At 45.6% G+C, this 20,342-nt stretch overlaps 1 protein-coding gene across 1 annotated transcript in view; it reads right to left on the bottom strand.

Moving 5' to 3' along the window:
- The window catches only part of LOC138259421 (UDP-N-acetylglucosamine transferase subunit ALG13-like), a 790,124-nt gene that overhangs the window by 182,926 nt on the left and 586,856 nt on the right, over positions 1-20,342 (bottom strand). Inside the window, exon 19 of the mRNA XM_069207173.1 lies at positions 16,687-16,767. Coding sequence (XP_069063274.1) covers positions 16,687-16,767 — 81 coding nt within the window. The remainder of the gene's footprint in view (positions 1-16,686; positions 16,768-20,342) is intronic.

Raw genomic sequence — 20,342 nt, forward strand, 5'->3', positions numbered from 1 at the left:
TCCTGGACTAGCTTGCTTAGGGTGAACAACTTTGTACCCCCATGGTTTGTTCAAATAGAACATTGTTGGTACATTATCTGTTTGGATTACTATAGTCCTTCCTGATACTTGCGTTTGGAATGCTTTCAGTAATTTGCGCCCATGTGTGCTACCCATCTCTTGCAGGATGAGTCTGTTGTGATAGTCACTAGGGGAGTTGCTGTCTTGAAAGGTCTTTCCCTGGTTATGTATGGATGCCCCCCCCATTGTGTCTCCTCCTGTATTTTCTCCGTTACAACCACTAGATCCTCCCAACTCCCAGTGTTTTGTGACCAGTTGGTTAGTCAATCCTGGAATGGTCTCATTTGGAGTGTCACATGGGGTATGAGGGGAATGCATGATGCCTTCATGCCCATCAACCTCTTGATTCTCCTCAGAGTCAGAATGTTGCTTCTGGTAAAGGCGAGTTTGCTCTGTGTTCACTTGTATTCTCCTCTGGGCAGGGTATGCCTGTGATTTCCTTGCATCGAGTCTGGCTCCTAGGAAGATCTTTTCTTGCTGTGGTTCTAGGGATGAATTTTGGTGAATTATGCTGAACCCTAGCTCTTGTACGGTTGTGATCACTTTTTTGGTATCCCTTTAAAATATCTCATTTGAATGTGCCTTTATAAGCCAGTCATCCAGGTAGGGGTATACGTGAATTCCCAATAATTCTGTGACTGTCCCTAGGCATTTTGTGAAAACTGTGTGTTAACTTTATTCCGAAGAGTAAGGCCTTAAATAGGTAGTGAACTCCTTCAAGTACGAATCTGAAGTATCTTTTGTGTGTCTGGTTCATCGGTATGTGTAGATAGGCCTCTTGAAAGTCTATGGTTGCCATGTACTCTCCTTTTTGCAGGAGTGGAATTCCCTCCTGTAGGGTTCTCATTTTGAAATCCTGCGTGTGGATGAATTTGTTTATGAACCTGAGGTCCAGGATTGGCCTTAATGTAAGGTCTTGTTTTGGTACTAGGAAGTAAGGAGAGTAGTTTCCCTTGTTCAATTCTTTTTTTGGTACTCTTTCTACTGCCTGTGTTTGAAGGCGTTCTTTCACTTCCTTCCTTAGCTGTACCGGTTATGTTTACCTCTTTGGTGGGTCTGGTGGTGGTAGGCTTGAGAGCTCTATAGAGTAGCCATGGCGTATCAACTTTAAAAGCCAGTTGTCTGTAGTAATTTCTTTCCATTGCTCTGGGTACTGCACTATCCTGCCCCCTACTGGTGTTGTGTGAGGGTGTGGGGGTACTTGTGAGTCACTTGGCAATATCTACCCCCTGTGGGGTTGGCCCCTTGCTCTCCCTCTACCTTGAAAGGGCCGTCTTGCAGGATGTTGCCGCTGCTGGTACCCGGTCTGTTGGCCACCTAGTTGGGTCCTCCCCTGGGGCGGCTGCTGCTGTTCTGTCGTAAATGCGCCACTTCTTGTTGGCCTTCTGATGATGCTTCATGTAGGAAGCTGGCTCTGTATATACTATAACAAATGTAGGTACTGGGCGCACAGAGTCCAGGGGCTCCCCAGAGGCTTAACAGAAGCTAAAGTATAAAATACTAATGCACTCTTTTGTGGTAGTGTGGTCGTGAAGATAGGCTTATCATAGGGCAGCACAAAGCATTTGTTGTACATACACAGTCACGAAATGAGGCACACAATCAATGACTAACTCCAGGCCCATTGTTTTTATATAGCAAAAAAATATTTTGTTACTTTATGACTAGAACTAGAAGAACTTTGTTGCAGGTAAGCACAGTTGTCAATAGGTATCAAGCATGTATGTCCAAAGTACTTTGGTAGATAAAGCAGTTTACAAGCAAATAACACTTTTCTATTTCAAAAGTTGGCGTCGGATTTGCAATGGAATCCTAGGAATACTGGGGGTGCTTGATAGAAACCAGATAGCAGGTAATACCCACGGTTCCAGGACACAGGCTGCAACAGGGCACAGAATCACACCAAACACCATCAGCGGCACAGGGGTGGCCAGATGAAGGGTGCGAACAGAGCTGGGCACCCAATGCTTTTTCAATGGGAGGATCCCATGAGTCACAAAAGATGGTGCAGGCTGGGTCTGGGGGGTGGGGGTGGGGGGAGGGTAGGGGGGATCTGTTCCAGGAAATTAAAGGCTGGACAGGCAGGAGAGGCGCCTGCTGGACCATCGGTTGTTTTCCCCAAGTCCAGGGGACTGCAGGTGCAGGGGTCACCTTGGATGTCATGAATCTTCGCTGGATCACAACAGCTTCACAGCATCAGCACCCACCATCACCAGCACCGAGACAACCAACAACACAACACCCTCCCACACCAACCAACTACACACCTGGACCCCCACCAACGACGAAGAAATCGGCAAAACCATGAACTCCATCCACTCAGGCTCCCCTACAGACCCCTGCCCCCACCACATTTTCAACAAAGCCAGCCAAATCATCACTCCCCAGCTCCGTGCCGTCATCAACAGTTCGTTCAACACCGCAACCTTCCCAGACGTTTGGAAGCATGCCGAAGTCCACGCTCTCCTCAAAAAACCCTGAGCAGACCCAGAAAGCCTCACTAACTACCATCCCATCTCTCTTCTCCCCTTCCCCGCTAAGGTCGCTGAGAAGATAGTCAACACCCAACTGTCTCACTTCTTAGAAGAAATCATACTCAACGCCTCCCAGTCTGGATTCCGCAAGAACCACAGCACTGAGACCACCCTCATCGCCTGCACAGACAACATCAGGACCAGAGTGGACAAGGGCGAGACAGTTGCCCTCATCCTCCTAGACCTACCTCTCCGCAATATTCAACACTGTATGCCACCATACCCTCCGTGCATGCCTTTTTGATGCCAGAATTCGACACAAGGCCCTGGACTGGCTCACCTCCTTCCTCGCCGAAAGAACCCAAAGAGTTCGCCTCCCTCCCTTCCGGTCTCCAGCCAACAAGATCATCTGCGGGGTCCCCCAAGGATCCTCCCTCAGCCCCACCCTCTTCAACATCTACATGGCCCCACTCGCCAACATCCTCTGCCCCCACGGAATCACCATCATCTCTTACGCAGACGACACCCAGCTCATCTCCCTCACCAGGAACCCAGCCACCGCCAAGGTAAACCTGCATGACGGACTCCTCGACATCGCCAAATGGATGACAGCAAGCCACCTCAAACTTAACTCAAACAAAACAGAAATCATCATCTTCGGCCCTAACAAGACGGCATGGAATGACTCCTGGTGGCCCACCACCATCGGACCACCCCCAACACCCACCGCCCACGCACGCAACCTTGGCATCGTTCTAGACTCATCTCTCCATGGCCAAGCAAATCAACACCATATCGTCCTCCTGCTTCAACACCCTTTGCATGCTACGCAAGACTTTCAAATGGATTCCTTTAGAAACCAGAAGAACGGTCACTCACGCCCTCATAAGCAGCAGACTAGACTACGGCAATGCCCTCTATGCAGGGACCACAGCCAAGCTTCAAAGAAAACTCCAGCAAATTCAAAATGCAGCTACACGTCTCATCCTCAACCTTCCTCGCCACGAACACATATCAGATCACCTCAGATCCCTACACTGGCTGCCCATCATCAAAATTATCATTTTCAAAGTCCTTGTCCACGCTCACAAAGCCCTCCACGACACTGGACCGGCCTACCTCAACGAACGAGTAAACTTCCACATACCAACTCGACAGCTCCGCCGACCTCGCCCTTGCTACAGCCCCCCACATGCAACGCACCACCTCCAGCGGCAGATCCTTCTCCCACCTCACCAGCGGCAGATCCTTCTCCCACCTCACCACCAAGACCTGGAACTCCCTCCACCAACCTACGCAATACCCAGGACCTCCTAACCTTCAGAAAGCACCTCAAGACATGGCTTTCTGAGCACTAAACAGTTGATTAAAAATACAGGGGGCATCTCTAAGAAACCCTCTGGATGCACTCTACAATAAATCCACCAATGGCATCAGGGTGGGTTTTTTGTGCTAAGAAGTTTGATACCAAACCTTCCAGCCTTCAGTGAAGCCATTGTAAGAAGGTGGCCCTGTTTGTGACCTCCTATGGTATTATCACCTTATACCAGGTCCAGATAGCCCCTATTAGTGATGTGTAGGCAGCGCCAAGGAAGCCAGGGTTCTCTACAGGTAGCTGTGGATGAGCAACCAAGACTTTTCTAGGAGATATGCAAAGTTTATGCAATACCACTATAGTCACAAAGCACTGTCAGGTACTTTATTATGGTAGCACAAACACAAGAATACTATTAGGCAGTCCCCCCCAACTGGCTGTAAGAAAATACACTAAGTATATACACAGTAACAATCAGAAAAGAGCATAAAAGCAACAAGCATTGGCAAAAGTATTAGAAAACCATGTAGGACCTAGGGGAGGGGCAAACCATATACTAAATAGGTGGAATGCAAGGTACAGTCTCCCACCCAGAGATATGGAATTCTTAGAGGGGAGCTTGGGGAACTTGGAACCCCAAGAGGTGAGTACCAGAGTGACCCCCAGCGACCAGAAGAGCAGAAGTAAGTATCTGGTTTTCCCACAAACCAACAGGACGAATTAGGAAAGGGATTATGCAAGACCCAGACCAGAGTGGAAGAACCAAAGGTGGATTCTGGCAGAAGAGGACCTGCAGAGAAAGGGGACAGTTTGGGATGGAGTGTCCGGTTATGGCATGAGCCACTACCCAACCTTCTGTGGATGCAGCATCAGGTCGACGAGGGACAAAGACAACCAGCTGTGCAGCACAAGAGGAGTCCTGAAGTGGTGCAGGTGATGTCCCACATCGCCAGTCGGGTTGCAGTGGGTCAGTGGTGCATTAAGACCATCAACAAGCCTTGGAAAATGCAAGAGAGAAAGAAGATGGGTTACACAGCTGAAGAGGACCAGCAAGGCCGAGGGGACTCAACCCAAGGAGGGGAGTCGGGGATGACCCTCAGCAGTTGGGAGAGTCACAAGAAGAGGAGGCAGTCACCACAGACAACCCACTGGCAGTAGGCCCCGGGGGTCACTCTGCACACCTGAAGAGGAGTCCCATGTCGCTGGAGAAGCAGAGAGGAGACTGTGCTTGGCAGGAGGAAGTGGTGGGGGCCGGGGCTACACAAAGCCTGAATATCCCTTGAAGCGGGAGTAAAAAAAAAAGTAGTTCCAAGAGTTGCAGTACACAGGGTGGCTGTCCTGCAAGGACAGGCAAGGGCTTACCGTCTCCCAAGTTGGAGAGCTGGCAGAAAGGACCTATGGGACCACACCAGACCACCACCTGTGATGCAGGATCCATGCAGTTCTGGATGAGAGCAGATACACACAGTCGGTCATCGTTGCAGTTGGTGCCTGCAGATGCAGGGGAGCGACTCCTTCACTTCAAGGGAGATTCCTTCTTGGTGAAGGCTAAAGTCTTGCCAACCTCAGAGGATGTATAGCCGGGGAAATGTTGCAGTTGCTGGTAGGAGCCTGAGAAACAATGTTGAAAAGCAGAGTTGTTGCTTGAGTTGCAGATTGTCGATTCCTGAAGAGTTCAGTTGTTGTTCCAGTGGCCAAAAGATTAAATACATGATGCAGAGGAGTCCTGGTAGAGTCTTGCATGTCGAATCTGAAGACCCACCCAAGAGGGGGACCCTAAAGAGGCCAGGAAGGCGGACTGGTCACATAGCAAGGTGACCACCTATCAGGAGGGGGCTGTGATGTCACCTGTCTGACCTGGCCATTCAGATGCTCCCAGGGGGCCTCTGCCCACCTTGGATTCGAGATGGTAGAACCAAGCAGCCACTTGAAGGAGCCCTGTGCACCACCCATGGGGTGCTGATGTACAGGGGAGTGAGCCCTTGGAGCATAATGATGGCTTGGGGAGGCTACCCCTCCCAAGCCATGTAACAATTATTTCCAAGGGAGAAGGTGTTATCTCCCTCTCCCACAGGAAATCCTATGGGAAACCTCTGCTCATGTAGTGGTGCCCTCACACACAGGGACCTGCACCCTACCCTCTGGGCTAGGGGAGCCTACCATAGGGGTGAATTACAGTGACCTGTAGTGAAAGGGTGCATGCACCTTTTCACGCAGGCTGCAACTGCAGGCCTGCAGACATTTTGCATGGGCTCCCATGGGTGGCACAATGCATGCTGCAGCCCATGGGGAACCCCTGGTGCCCCAATGCCCTGGGAACCTAAGTACAATATACTAGGGACTCACATGGGGGCACTAGCATGCTAATTGTGGGGTGTGAGAAGTCCCACACAACCAAATTTAGAGGTAGGGGGCACAATCACTGTGGTCCTGGTTAGCAGGATCCCAGTCAAAGCATACTGACAGACGGCAAAAAGTGGGGGTAACCATGCCAAAAAGAGGGTACTTTCCTACAGCCATTGACTGAGCTGTTAAGTACGAAATGACAAACTCACAGCCTGTGTACTACCACACTGCTCTTACAATGCCTAAGAAAGGACTTAAACACTGTAGGGGTATATTGCTCATACAGCTAAGCCCTTGCCTGTGGTATCATGCACAAACTGTCCTCACTTAAACGGGACCTAATTTAGACGGTCCTACATGATACAATTATGACAGAGTACCTTAGAGCTAATATAGCCCCTAATGGATTGCTCGTATCTAACATGCTGAGGATCTTTTTACAGGACCTGATCTTTAGAAAAGATTGGGCCCAGATCGCCTGGAAGTGCACCAGGGACTGGCTTGTTCTTATTATCAACATCTAAACGGCTAGCAGAATCAATGACCATACAGATTAATCTGATGGAAAGTACACTCAAAACTTCAATTTCCATCTCTGCCTTTAAGTGTCGGCTATCGGAGATCAACTCCGAACTCAATGAGACGAAGGAATTTTTGACTCAACAAAAGATTTCTAAATTACAGAAGGATATCACCAAGTTCAGCCGAGAGAAAGTCTATCCATATATCAAGGAAGACTTTGCTGCCGATACCCAGTCCATTTCTTCTGATGAGTAGTCCACCTCTATCAAAGAGCCCCGAAAATACAGCAACAGTTCTTCGTAGGATGGGTGGAGTACGGAGGATGAGAGATCACAACCATACTTTCACTACTCATATCCCCCGGGTCAACCCTTAGCATGGCAACAGCCCTTTCCCTTCTACCAACCACGCCCTATGTTACCATACATGCCTTTTTTAGGCCGCGGCAGAGGAAGAGGCAGAAGGAGAGGAAGAGGCAGAAGGGTCCACTGGGCCCAGGAGGAGCCCCAGATGGTGACTCAGCGTCAAGGGAGGAACCAACCAACTCAGACTGAATAGTGAATCTGTCTTCGAGACCACTCTGCAGACGAGATCAGGGTCCTGAATAGGGGGTTGGGCTTTGTTCCCACCCCAAAGGAAGATTTCTTTCGACTCCATTGCGAACTTTCCCAATTTTTCGGAAAAATCAGAATCCAAGTTTTTTTTTTTCCAAGGAGAGACCTGTCGATAACCAGCCTGAAGATTCGGGCCTTAAAAAAACATCTAAGTTTATGCCCCCTACTTCGTCGATGCCCTGCGAAGTTTAGGCTTTTGAGAAAGCGGTTTTGAGTGACCTTACGAAAATACAACCTAAAAATAGTTTTGTCAATATATCCAACACAGAGAGGAATGCCCTTAAGACTTTGGCATCAGATACCAACATAGTGATTAAACCAGCAGACAAGGGTGGTGCAATAGTTGTGATGAATGCAGTAGACTATAGACAAGAATGTTTACGCCTACTTGGGGACTCCACACACTATGATCGGATTAAACAAGACCCTACTGAGAGATTGTCAATTGAGATACGAGGGATGATAGAGGAGGCCTGCAGCAACGCATGGATTTCCCAGAAAGAAGCTGATTTCTTGGATACCATGAATCCCCGTGTCCCTTATTTTTATTGTCTCCCCAAAATACATAAAGGCAAATTCCTCCTCACCCACCCCCAACCCCCACCCCCCACCCCAGGTATCTAATAGTCTCAGGGATAGGTTCGCTTCTCGAGCCTCTATCTGCCTTCTGCGATCATTTCCTACAACCTATAGCAGTGGTTCCCAACCTTTTGAGTTCTGTGGACCCCCATTTTATCAATAGTGGAGCCCGGGGACCCCCACTGAATCATTATTGGAACCTGGGGACCCCCACTGAGTCATTACTGATAGCTCGGACCTAATAATATTAAATTTTTTAAGCAGTCGCGGACCCCCTGAGGAGGCTTCGCGGACCCCCAGGTGTCCCCGGCCCACAGGTTGGGAACCACTGACCTATAGTAAGGGAGTCTACGTCTTAACTGAAGGACACCAAAGATGTCCTGAAGTTGATAGATTCTATCAACACAACTGTTTATGTTCATGCTCTCATAACTTTAGATGTAGAAGCACTATACACTAATATACCACAAGAAGCTACATTAAAGGTAGTTGAGAACGCTCTCCTTTCTACTACTTTGGAGATCGTGACTCCTGTACACTTCATAATGCATTGCGCCACCCTAGCCATGACTGAGAACTTCTTCCAATTCGAGGATCTTCTTTTCCACCAGATACATGGCACATCAATGGGAAGTACCTTCGCCCCTAGTGTGGCCTTCCTGTATATGTATGACTTTGAAAAACAGTTTATATTGCCACACACCAATCCTTTCTATGGTAATATTAAACTGTGGCGGCGATACATAGACGATATTTTGATCGTCTGGCAAGGCCCGCTCTCAGAAGTGGATACATTTACTACATGGGTTAACAGCTTAGACCCCTTTTTGAGATTCACCTCCTCAGTATCCACCACCCAGATCCCCTTTTTGGATCTTTTGATTAATATAGATGGTGGTAAACTGAAGACTTGTACCTATCATAAAACCACTGACCGTAATAGTTTGTTGCTGTATGAGAGCCATCATCCGAGGGCATTACGAGATAACCTCCCTTACGGTCAGTTTCTTCGGATCCGCCGTAATTGTAGCAATATGCACACATTTGATACACAGGCTAAAGACCAGTCTAGCAAATTACGTGACCGCCATTATACAGATCATGTGGTCAGTACAGCCTATAAACGGGCCAAACATTGTGACAGGGACGCTCTCCTTATGACTGTTCCTCGACCCACGGATACTAAACTTACTTGTGTCTTCACATTCACCCCCTTGTCAAACTCCATCAAGAAAGTGGTTAACAAGAGAAGGGCTATCTTGTGTAGTGGAGGACAAGAGATCCCCCAGACCCCTCTTTTCGCTCAAGAGGACCACTAACATTAAGGATATGCTGGTTCACACTCGACCAAGACTCGGCTCTTCGCCTCCTAGACGATGAGTACTATGGGACCTTCCACCAGCTGCAGGTCACTTCCCCTGCGGTACTTGTAATGTGTGTGCACTGACAAAACGTCTAGATACCCTCGAACTAGAACCGATAGGCACATGGCGACTACAGAAACACACCAACTGCAATACTCGCAACTGGATTTACTTAATTATGTGCCCCTGCAAGTTACGCTATGTGGGCATGACCACCAGAGCAGTAAAACTAAGAATAAACGAGCATCGTAGCAACGTCAGATGTGGTCAAACTACGACCAAACTGAGTATCCATTACATGGAAGTCAATCACAGCCCAGATGATATGTGGTGGGTTGTTCTACAGACCACCTCTCAGAAGGACGTGAGATCTCTTTTTGAACTAGAACAATGCTGGGTGTTTAGATTAAACACACGTTAAGGGACTGAATGATGACATCCCGTGGATTAGCCTATCGCAGAGATAGCCACATGTATACTTTGAAGCTACACCAAGATATCGAATTACCATCTTTGAATTAAATGCCCATTCATTTGTTAGTTTCAATTTGGACTGTGGCACTCATTGCTTCCATTTAGTTTTTAGTTCATGTTTTAGGTGCTGTTTTCCGTTGAGTATTTCACCATGACATTATGGGTTTACTACTAGACATCATTGACAGAGTATGTCCAATATAAACTGTCAGCAACTTTCCATCAGAGCTTCCATGCTCTTCCATTATTTCTTGTGATGATTTATTGACAGCTCGACTGGGGCCCCTTCTCCCCCCGCTTCTTTTTAAGCTTGAGGACCCAATTACGAGGGTATGAGAGCACACCCTTTCGTGCCGTGGCTCCGAGGGGGCTTACCTTTTATTAAATCTTTTTTCTAACTGCCCGATTGTTATCTGTTAACACAGACTTACAGTCCGCTTTCTGTATCGATTTCTTTCCCTTTCGGATCAGAGCCGCTTTTCCGCGTTGCACCTCGTTACTAGGCAACACTAGCTTGCCTCCAACGTACTCGCTTCCGGTTAGCAAGTTTTTTAGACTGGTGTGCCAAGTCTTCCCCACTGATGAGGGAGCGCGGCCAGGGGAAGGTGACCCTGTAGGATCCTGGGACTCTTACGAAACTCTTTTCTTACCTGCCCATGACCACGTTCTAGTTTTCGGACAGGCCCTGCTTATCAACTTGAACACAGTAGTGTCCGTCTGGTTTGTTGTGGGTATCCTTTGTTTCCCCGAATCTGATTCATGTTCTTCAGGTTCCATTTGACCAACTAAACAGTAAATGCAAAGCTAGGTTATTCATGCGCTAGCAATCACTTTTGCACTGCATTTAACTTTCTGTATGAATTAGACAGCCTGAAGACACAGTACTTAATTTTTAATTTGAGTTTTGATTCTTAATTGGCGCACTACCTATTGAATGCATTCAGATTATATTACCTTTATATTACTCTGCTGGCAGAAGGGGTGTAGGAACTCCCCAGTATAAATCATATATATATCATGGTGTGAGCTTAATTTTGCTCTGATGTTTGTTTAAAGGGATCTTAGTGTTTCCCTATGATTGTTAATTTATGACCGTTTAATTGCTACTCTAATTATCTGTAATAACGGTTGTTTCTGAAAAGTGCTACCTGAATAATAATGGTCACTGTGATTGTTTGTTCTTTATTAACTTGACCTTTAGAGAATGTGCGCCCGGACATAGGCCTGTGCTGTCCCATGAAGCACGTTTCTCAAATAAGGAGGGTAAGCAGACACTTGCCTTGCATGCACTGGCGTGCCACACCTTTTGCACCATCACCTTGTTGTTCACAGAATGACACCAGTCTGTCTTAAGACTTCAATGTGATTATTTTGAGACTATGGTATCATTAAGTAACCTTTGATTACAGGGCGACTTTTTAGGATCAGTAAGTTTGAATGACACCAAACGAATGTAAGTGACTGGAGATAGTATGACTGACAGTTGCAGGTCATAGGAGTCTTTACAGTTTAGTGATAGGAGAAGTACTATTTATAGGTTCTGAAGAAGCTTCACGGGATCCGGCTGGACCATTACAGACGCGAAACATGTTGACCCTTTTCCAGGGAGGTCAAGGTGGTTCGTCACCCCCCTTGTTCTAACAAGTTTTGATTGAGAGTGATAGATCATTATATCTGCTTCGCTCTCCTTATTGGTTTTTAATCTTGGCCTGTACCCACTAGCAACTGATTAAAGGAGTATTCCTAGGTTGGGTCTTGAGCCAATTTTAACTCTTAGTGCATCTCTCCTTTTTTCATTTCTCTTCCAAACTCACTCTTGGGGTCTTGGCGTCATCGAGAAAAGATCTCCGTCAAAGAGCCCGTCTACGGGGGGTGCCTGTCAGACATTGCAGCGCCGGTCTGACGAGGAGCAACTCTGATGAAGAATGACACCCACTTGGGTGTGTGGGGACTCTTGCTCCTAGAATTAGGACTTTCTTCTGTTCTTTCTCTTGTCACTTACTTCTTTTTTGGAACAGTGTATCTTATTGTTGCAGTATCGTGCACCCTGCCTTAGGGTTGTAAGGCCTGCTAGAGGGATGGCTTACCTATGCCACAGGCAGTGGTTTGTGGGCATGGCACCCTGGAAGGGGTGCGATGTCGACGACCTTTTTCTTCCCACCAGCACACACAATCTGCAATGGCAGTGTGAATATGCTTGGTGAGGGCTCCCTTCAGGTGGCACAATACATGCTGGTGCCCTTAGGGACCCTCCCTGGTCACAAAGACCTTTGTACCTTTACATTGTGGAAAAAATGGTACCGTTTTGGGAAAGAACACTGGAGCCGGGGCCTGGTTAGCAGGGTCCCGGCACACAATCAGTCAAGTTAGCATCAAATATCAAGCAAATAGTGAGGATGGAGGGGTACTGCAAACAAGGCGCCAGTTTCCTACACTACTTCTGAAATTGCCTCTGTATTGGGGTGCCCCCATTGCCTTGGCTATTTGGTTGTTCTTTTTGATCTGCTGCAAGGACTCATCCACCTCTTGGCCGAATAAGGTCTCTCCAGTGAAGGGCTTGTTTATTATGGAGGACTGCACTTCAGGTTTGAAGCTGGATATCCTGAGACATGCATGCCTCCTTAGTGGCGTGCCTATGCAGATTTGCCTGCTGGCTGTGTCTGCGGTGTCCAGCGCAGATTTCAGGCAGGCACTGACGATTGTTCTCCCCTCCTGTATGAGCCTTTGCTCTTTTCTGATCTCCTTCTGGAAGTTTCTTCGTTAGTTCTTCAATCGCGTCCCACTGCTGGTGGCCATATCTATTAAGAAGGGCATCGGAGTTCGCTAAACGCTACTATGTTGCGGCTTCTCTCTCCATCTTTCTCCCCACCATGTCCAGCCTTTTGCTTTCCCTTTCTGAAGGATGACAGTCTGCCACTGTGTTCTCCTGAATATATCTGAGGTCCTTTGAGAGGGCTTGTATTTCTTCTCCACCCTCTGCCACCCCCTTTTGCTGCTGCAAGTTCTCTGAAGGCCTCCTTACCCTAGTCCACAATGCTGGGTAGCATGGTGAGATGGGGGTTTCCCTTGCTTGATAGCATGAGGGTTTCCAGTAGGGAACATGAGTCTCCCATCTCTTCTTCCAGGAGGACTCCCTATGTGTCTGCTGCCCTCTTCACTAAGCTGTTGTTGTTAGGGCAGAAGGCTTCAAGGGGAAAGCTGTCAACCTCCTGTTCTGGACTCCGTTTCAAGGTCATTTGAAAACTCCTTAAAAACTACCCATTGCTTCCCTTCTTCAGGGTCATAGAATTTCTCCTCCAACGCTTCATGAGGTTCGGGGTTGCCAGCGTCTCAAGCGCAGTCTCATCCTCTTCGACGTCTGTGGGTGTCAAGTGTTTTAGTGGGATTCGGAATTGCTTTAGTGCGCAAACTCCTTTCTTTGTAAGAGTGCTGCCATTTCAGCCTTTAGACTACGCCTTTTTCTCCACCTCCAATTACTTCTTGTGCTGATGGTCATTTTTTCGACATTTGTTCCTCCAATGCTTTCAGGGTTTCTTTCCCCATTGAGGGTTTCGCCTGTTTTGGTGCCCAGCCTTTTTTGGTATCCTTGGCATGGGATCCATGGGGCTCTTTTGTTTGTGGCTGGCCCTCAATCATCCTTTTCTTGGACGTCAGGCTGTCTTGTGGTGTTTTTTCTGAAGTATTTTCTCCTTTCAGATTTTTGGTGGTTTCTTTACCTTCTCAAGCCCTTTTTCGATGTCCTTTGTCATCTTCGGCTGGCTTTTTTCCCCGGCGCCCCCCTTGGGGTATTCAATGTCTGACCCTCAGTGGGTCGACTCTGCACCACAGCCTGATCATCTTAGTCACTGGATAGGCCTAGTTCTTTCAGTGACTCCTGGTGTCTTTGGCTCTGCGTTGCTGCGTGTTATTCCCTCTGCTTTCGGCATGCCCCAGGGGTTTTGGGTGCAAAGGCGGTGCAGGCTTCGCAGCCCTAATCCCTGTGGTCCTTTGGAAGGCAGAGGTAGCAGACTTCGTGGGGTCACGCTGGGCAAATATATGGTGGCAGTTCGGGCAGAATTTAAATGGTGTGTTTTCCATGACCCCTACACCTTGCTTCATTCTCCTGGCCCTTGCAAATACCTTCGACGTCGCGTTATCTTCTGAAAAGGGGGGGGGGGGGTTGGGGTGGTGGTGCGAAATAAAAAAAAACGAATGAATCGAACTTTGGAGCTCCTCCTTTGCTTCCAGACCCAATAGTGGGAAAAATATTCTGAAGATAGCTACCAAGCAGAGGAACTTCCGGGGCGCTATCCAACATCATACAGGGGACAGGTCAAATAATGGTCGAGCTGCAAAATGTTAATTCACCTTAATGGTTAAAATTTGTTTTAGTGACATTTCTAAAATTTTCCAAATAATGAATTATCATTGTGGGGGTATATTCTGTAATAATAGGCCTGTAATGCATTTTCATTAGGGTGTATTATTCTTCACTTCTAATGTTTTCCATTGCTTTTGGTGTCTTCCAAAATTCCGATGTTGCTTTTTACCAGTTTCTGGGTCTCTAGACTACTTTGCCAACACAAGCCTTGCCTCTATTCTTTTTTTTTTTCCCAACTTTCGAATGTTTCTTTTAGACGGTTAATGTGATGACTGCCTGGGGGACCTCTAAGAATAAAGACTTCTCACTCAGGATTAGCCACCAGCTTCTCTGCTGTGAAGAGCTGCACTGTTTCAGATGGAACAGGCTGCTGCATGAAGTTTCAGTATTGTGCTTAAACCACTCCACTGGTGAGTGTTATGAAGCCATCAAGTTATGGCAAAGGCCAATACCCACCAGTGACTTCGACACAGCCATTGATAGGCACCACAGGCATACAGATTGGATTACAAATAGCGGAGTCATTTCACCTCAAATAATGTAGTCTACTGTCTAACCTGGGAGCAGCCATGAATTAACCCGCAAAAGTCAGTGCAGTCTGATGAGTGCTTTCATCAGACTGAGCGTGGCACTCCCCAGATTCCCACTATTACATGTGTCACAGCATGAAATATAGCACATAGATGTGCCGTTGAGAATGCTTGATGGCCTAAGAGTATGGCAGTCAGGGAAAAGTAAAAACAATATGCCCAACTCTAGATTTGAGGGCTACCCAAGAGCCACTTTCATATGGGTTGTGGGGTTACCAAAAATGTGAGGATTCTCAAAAGAATTTTCCGAAAACGGTCACAGAAGCAGCTGTATGTGGCCAACAAAGAAAAATCACTGAAAATTATGAAGTGATGTCAATTAACATCCAGAAAACTACCACCACGATTTCTTGATTTGAGGTGGGTGGGTCATCAGGCTTCACATCCCTGGAAAATAGGATGGAACATGATCAACTTTTGAAAAGAGATAAGCATATGAAAGAAAATTCAAATGGAATGTTGAGTGCCATCCCAAATGCAGGACAAATCAGACAATTGAGAAACTGCATCAAAATCTATGAAAATAGTATGTTACAGCATTTGTTAGATCTGTGTCAGAATGCAGCACATGGAATTTAGGAGGAGAAGGACTCAAGCTGATAAAAGTAGAAAACTGAAGCTTGCTTAAGGATGAAGGATGATTAAGATGGCCAACAAAAGTCCGATGTTTTAAATCTGACCAAGGCTGAATCCTGCAAAGACATCTTTTTGAAGTAAAGGGCAAATCAGTAGGTGGTCGGCCAGCATCTGGTCCTCAAAACTGGGCAAGATTCATCTATATGGGACAAAACTGATTATCAGGCACATTGTATTAGATGCTCAGCTCACACTGGAGCTACTAAAATCTACTACTGTGAAACCAGTTTTTGCATAAACCCACTCACAAAGACTTCTAAATTACTGAGCCCTTGTCACAGAAACTAGCACTACAGGCCATCCACGGCTGATTATGCCAGGGAAAGTTTACTGGACTGGGCCAAATATTGCCAACCCAACACACATGTGCTCTTCTAGGCATGAGACATGGACAATGCATCTCCCACTTTTTGAGCACTGCACTGGCAACATACTGCATTTTCGATACATTTTAACTCAATCTACATATTACACTGGACAGCACAAAAAAGTTGACACTTTCCAGTGTCTGAAGTCTTACAACACCATGAGAAACCTGCAAGTTGTCTCTCAGATTCATAACTGTTCCTCGCTTCAAGAAATTCAGCTCTAGGTGACAGTTTGTATCAGAAAACAAGTGATGAAACCTGCTGCTAGTCTGACTCCCATCACTAGACTTAAGCTACACTCAGACAAGTAAAAAGGTTCAGTGCGCTCCAATGGAAAGTGTTGCCCTTAATAAGTCAGTGTTAATGCAACAATCTTTATCTTTACTCAGATTCCCCAGCAATGTCACAGGCTTTAAGCAGCCTGTAACAAGTTAAGGTTTCCGAGGCATTGAGACCCTCCCACAAGCTTTGGGAGGGGATGTTACACACCATGGAGATCTTTTTAAGGACTATGCAGTACAGACTTGCAGATGCTGCAAGGTTAAGACAACAAACATATTAACCAGCAGCTACTTTCTTCAGAAACATGCTTCTTTCTAGTTCGTTCAAAAGGATCCTTAAAAATTGCAATTTTCGAAAGTCATCTGGGTGTGCACACAAAATAGGAACGAAGAAAATGGGCAAACAAGAAAAGCGGATGAGATATATGGTGCAGTTCCCAGAGACAATTGGTGGAGCTTCTCTGGCACCTGTTGGTGGCCTTGCATAGATTGACCAGTAAGTACCTGTACTGATTAGATACATCTTGAATCTGCAGGAGAAAAATAACCATTAGAAATGCACACTTGAAAATGCTACACAGTAAAATATGTATTCATGCCACCCAATTAAAGAAAACAAAAACATTAAAAATGACCTGGTGCTCTATTTTATATGACCAATGGACTGCAAAAGTGTAATAATTTAAAAATATACATATAAAACAAAAGTTACCTCCTGGGAATAGCTGTATGAAGCAATTCCATCTTGGGAGGACACTGAACGGGGTCGTCCTTCTTGAAGAGACTTTAAAGACAAACTTTGTTTAACAGAGATGTGAATGAAACAAACTGAACACTCAAATAAATATAATGGCACAACCATAAAACACTACAATTGCCAACAGTGAAGATGTTTCATGTGCAGAACTATTGGTTTAAACCTATTTTGAAGCATACCTGCTCTACTTGGTGGGGTCGGAGGCTTGAAATGCACCCTAGAATCATTTATTGTCACTTGGTTTTAATGATCCCTCCACATAAATAAAACAATGTACATTTCCAATCATATGCAATTTAGCAGACAAATTACTATGACAGCCATCTAAACCAATAAAAGCTATCAGTGTTCATCAAGCAATTTACACAAGACAACACAGAGTGGAAAATTGCCACCAGCAAAGACTGGTATCATGGTTCCATCATTACCACGTGTGGTCAGCAAACGCCATAAGCATAACCAGCTAAACTATGTACCTTACTGTTTGTATAACTGACTGAAGTGGATGATGCTAATGAATCACACGTAGGAAAACGTTAAAAAATGTTTAGAAGTGTGCTACAGCACTAAACAGTGTATCCCCAAGTTTTCATACACTTTTGACTGGACTGCAAGGACCAGACAGACCGCTACTAATGATAGATGTTCCTCACTCTTACAAAAGTATTGTGAAGGTCATTTCACCGTTAAACAAGCATGGATCTCTACTACCTGAAAATACGATTAGGACTACAAGGACAGACTAAAATGGCTTACCTACAATCGATGTGGCCATTTTTGACGTACAAACTGTCTTATTATTAAAAAGCCCCAGACCTAAACACCACTAAGGGACAAAACCTGTGTTAGCTGGTCCAAGTTCTCTACTACCCAGTTAATTATATAGAGGCCTTAATTTGTTTTCAACTGCATTAAAATATAAGTATGTGACGATTAATATGTACTCTCTGACCACTAATTTACTCAAACAATATCAAAGTACATGTTAATATTATTCAGAATTGCTTACTTCAACTTACTTAAATATATGTCCTGGTAACATATTTTGGTCAAGGAAGTACCCAATATGCAATTAAAGGAAGTCTTAACTAATCAGTACCTAAAAGGAGTGACGCTTGGATCATTGGCCTTTTAAAAGAGGAAAACAAATGTTCCTAAAGGACAGACTGCCTGCCTCACCTACGCTATCTGTAGGTTTAGCATTATTTCACCAACAAAAATAGTCAGCTTGGACAGGGATTTGGCAGAACTGCCAAAATTGAGGCTATATTTTCTGCCAGATGATGTTTTCTTCACAAAATCTGCATGTGATACTTTCTGTACAGAACAAAGTACACAGAGGTGATCACTCTGGCAGAAAGGGGCATGGAATTCCATTCTTTTAACCTCTTGCTCACAAAAAAAAAAAAAAACAGTGGTCTGAGAAAAATCCTGAACCTCTGGTTTCTGAACTTGTACATTTGGAAGTACAAATTCATGATGCCCTTCCAGAGTCCCGCTTTACAAGGCATGAAAACGGGGGACTGGATTATCAGGATGCCTATTTTTTTTTTTTTAAATCTTTCACACACTCAACACATACGGTTCACAGCAGTTCAAGGTTTGGTCATTTGGGTGGACTACTGTTCCTTGCGTTTACAGAAGTGCTGGCATTTGGAATGGCTTCACTGAGACTGTCAAGAGACCATGTATTTTCATAGTTGGACAACTGGCAGGTAAATGAAGAGTCTAAGATGCTGGTCAAGGAACAGCTTTGGTGCAGGATGACTACTCCATGACTTGGGCTATATTATCAATGCCAAAAAACGCCTTCTCACTTCAACACACATATTAACCTTAACACATGATGCACTGGATATAACCTGTATGAAAGCCTTTTTTTCTCCTCTTCAGAGACTGACTGAGCTTTCTGACTCTCCCAGGATTACATCTGTTCAGACCGTTGTGCATTGGGTTGGTTCCAAAGGGCACATGGGGGATGAGGGTGCTCCAATGCTGCCCGAGATGACAGTGGCTCCAACACGGACGTAGTTTCTCTGCTAGGTGGAGATATTTAAATTGGTTCACTTGCACCTATGTTGGGGACGGGCGTTTCCAACTGTGAGGTGGGTTAACCCTTTCAAGCCTGGAACACAAACTACCTTGACCCCTAGCACCTTCTTTCTGGGCTGTGGAGTCTGTATGGGCAAAATAGGCAGCTCAGGTTTTTTTGGTCTGTGTCAAAGCAGCATCTCATGTGCTGGAGCGGCAGTTCTCCCTTCCAACTATGAGCACCATTCAGGTCCCATAAGTCAAAATCCCCATACATCAACAGACAGGCTGGTGTGGGACTGTGGACCCTATGGTGTGAGGCCTTCTAACTGCTAGAAGGCCATGGGTGGGAACTACACCCTGAACAGATCGAGGTGGTCTTAGCCAGACCAAAATGGGTCTTTTCATGGGTCTCCTCATAATGGGCAAGGAAGTGCCTTCAGTTTTGTCACACAAATATTCTGATTTTCTTTCCAAAGGTAAAAGCAACAAGGCCAATACCTTTGAAAAATTATTGTTCATCCTGACCAGCAAAGAGCTCTGCACAACTGTCCCTCAGTCTGTAAAGTGCCTAAAACAGTTACTGTACCTTGAATTTGAAGTAACATGAATGGGAAGCCAACATAGGGGTGACAGGCAGGACAGACAAGAAGCTAACCAAATCCATATAGGATAGGAGAGCATATAACTTGGCTGGGCAATTATGCGTTACAGCAAGGGCAATTAAATTATAGTCTCTGCACCATGCTACGTGTATTCATGTAAACCTGGTGCACTGAATACCATATAATCAAAGTGGAAGCATTTGTAGAAGGGTAGAAAAATATATGCACGTCACATGTAGGCAAGGTTATTCAATTTATCGGCCTCATGATATTTTAACTAATGATATGCTTTTATGGGTATTCAGCATTTAATGTACTTATGGGAAATGCATGAATAACCATTTACTCGAATGTACACTGAATTCTATGTTAGGTTGGCTGGAGTTGAGGCCTGAAATGTTTATCGAGGATTTATCTTCAACTTGGAGTTTGCTGTATTGCTTAATTATTTTTGAAGGTACTGTTGCAAGGATCTACAGATAAGGAAAAGCCCTTTGTTAGTTAAGATAAAAAGAGTATGGGAGAATGTGTTGCCAAGGACGGAAAGCGCTAACAAGAAGAATGTGAAGATGTACTCCTTTCTGAGTTCCTGGATATGGGATGTGCCAGAGACTGTCCTGATATTCGGGGTGTGAGATGGAAGTGTAATTGGGCTTGGGAATCAAAATTTGGGTGTGTAAGGTGGAAAGTTACTGGAGAAGATGGCATCAATTCACAAATGTTCTGCAAGGCTAAAAGTGGTGTTTAGTTGGTTATGTTGCCCTTTGACTACTAGAGCAGACCTTTAGAGCGGTACAGACCTCTCTATTCCACCTTGGCTGGAGTGGTTTTACGCTACCAACATTTCCCTTGCAGAGCTTCTATTAAGTTTGTTATGCAGACACATTCCAGATCATAATCTCATTCTCATCATTGGAGAAGCCTTAGGTTTCCCTTTACATAGCCTATTTAGACTTTATTAGTTTC

The sequence above is a fragment of the Pleurodeles waltl genome, chromosome 2_1, assembly GCF_031143425.1.
Source record: "Pleurodeles waltl isolate 20211129_DDA chromosome 2_1, aPleWal1.hap1.20221129, whole genome shotgun sequence".
NCBI classification, from domain to species: Eukaryota; Metazoa; Chordata; class Amphibia; order Caudata; family Salamandridae; genus Pleurodeles; species Pleurodeles waltl.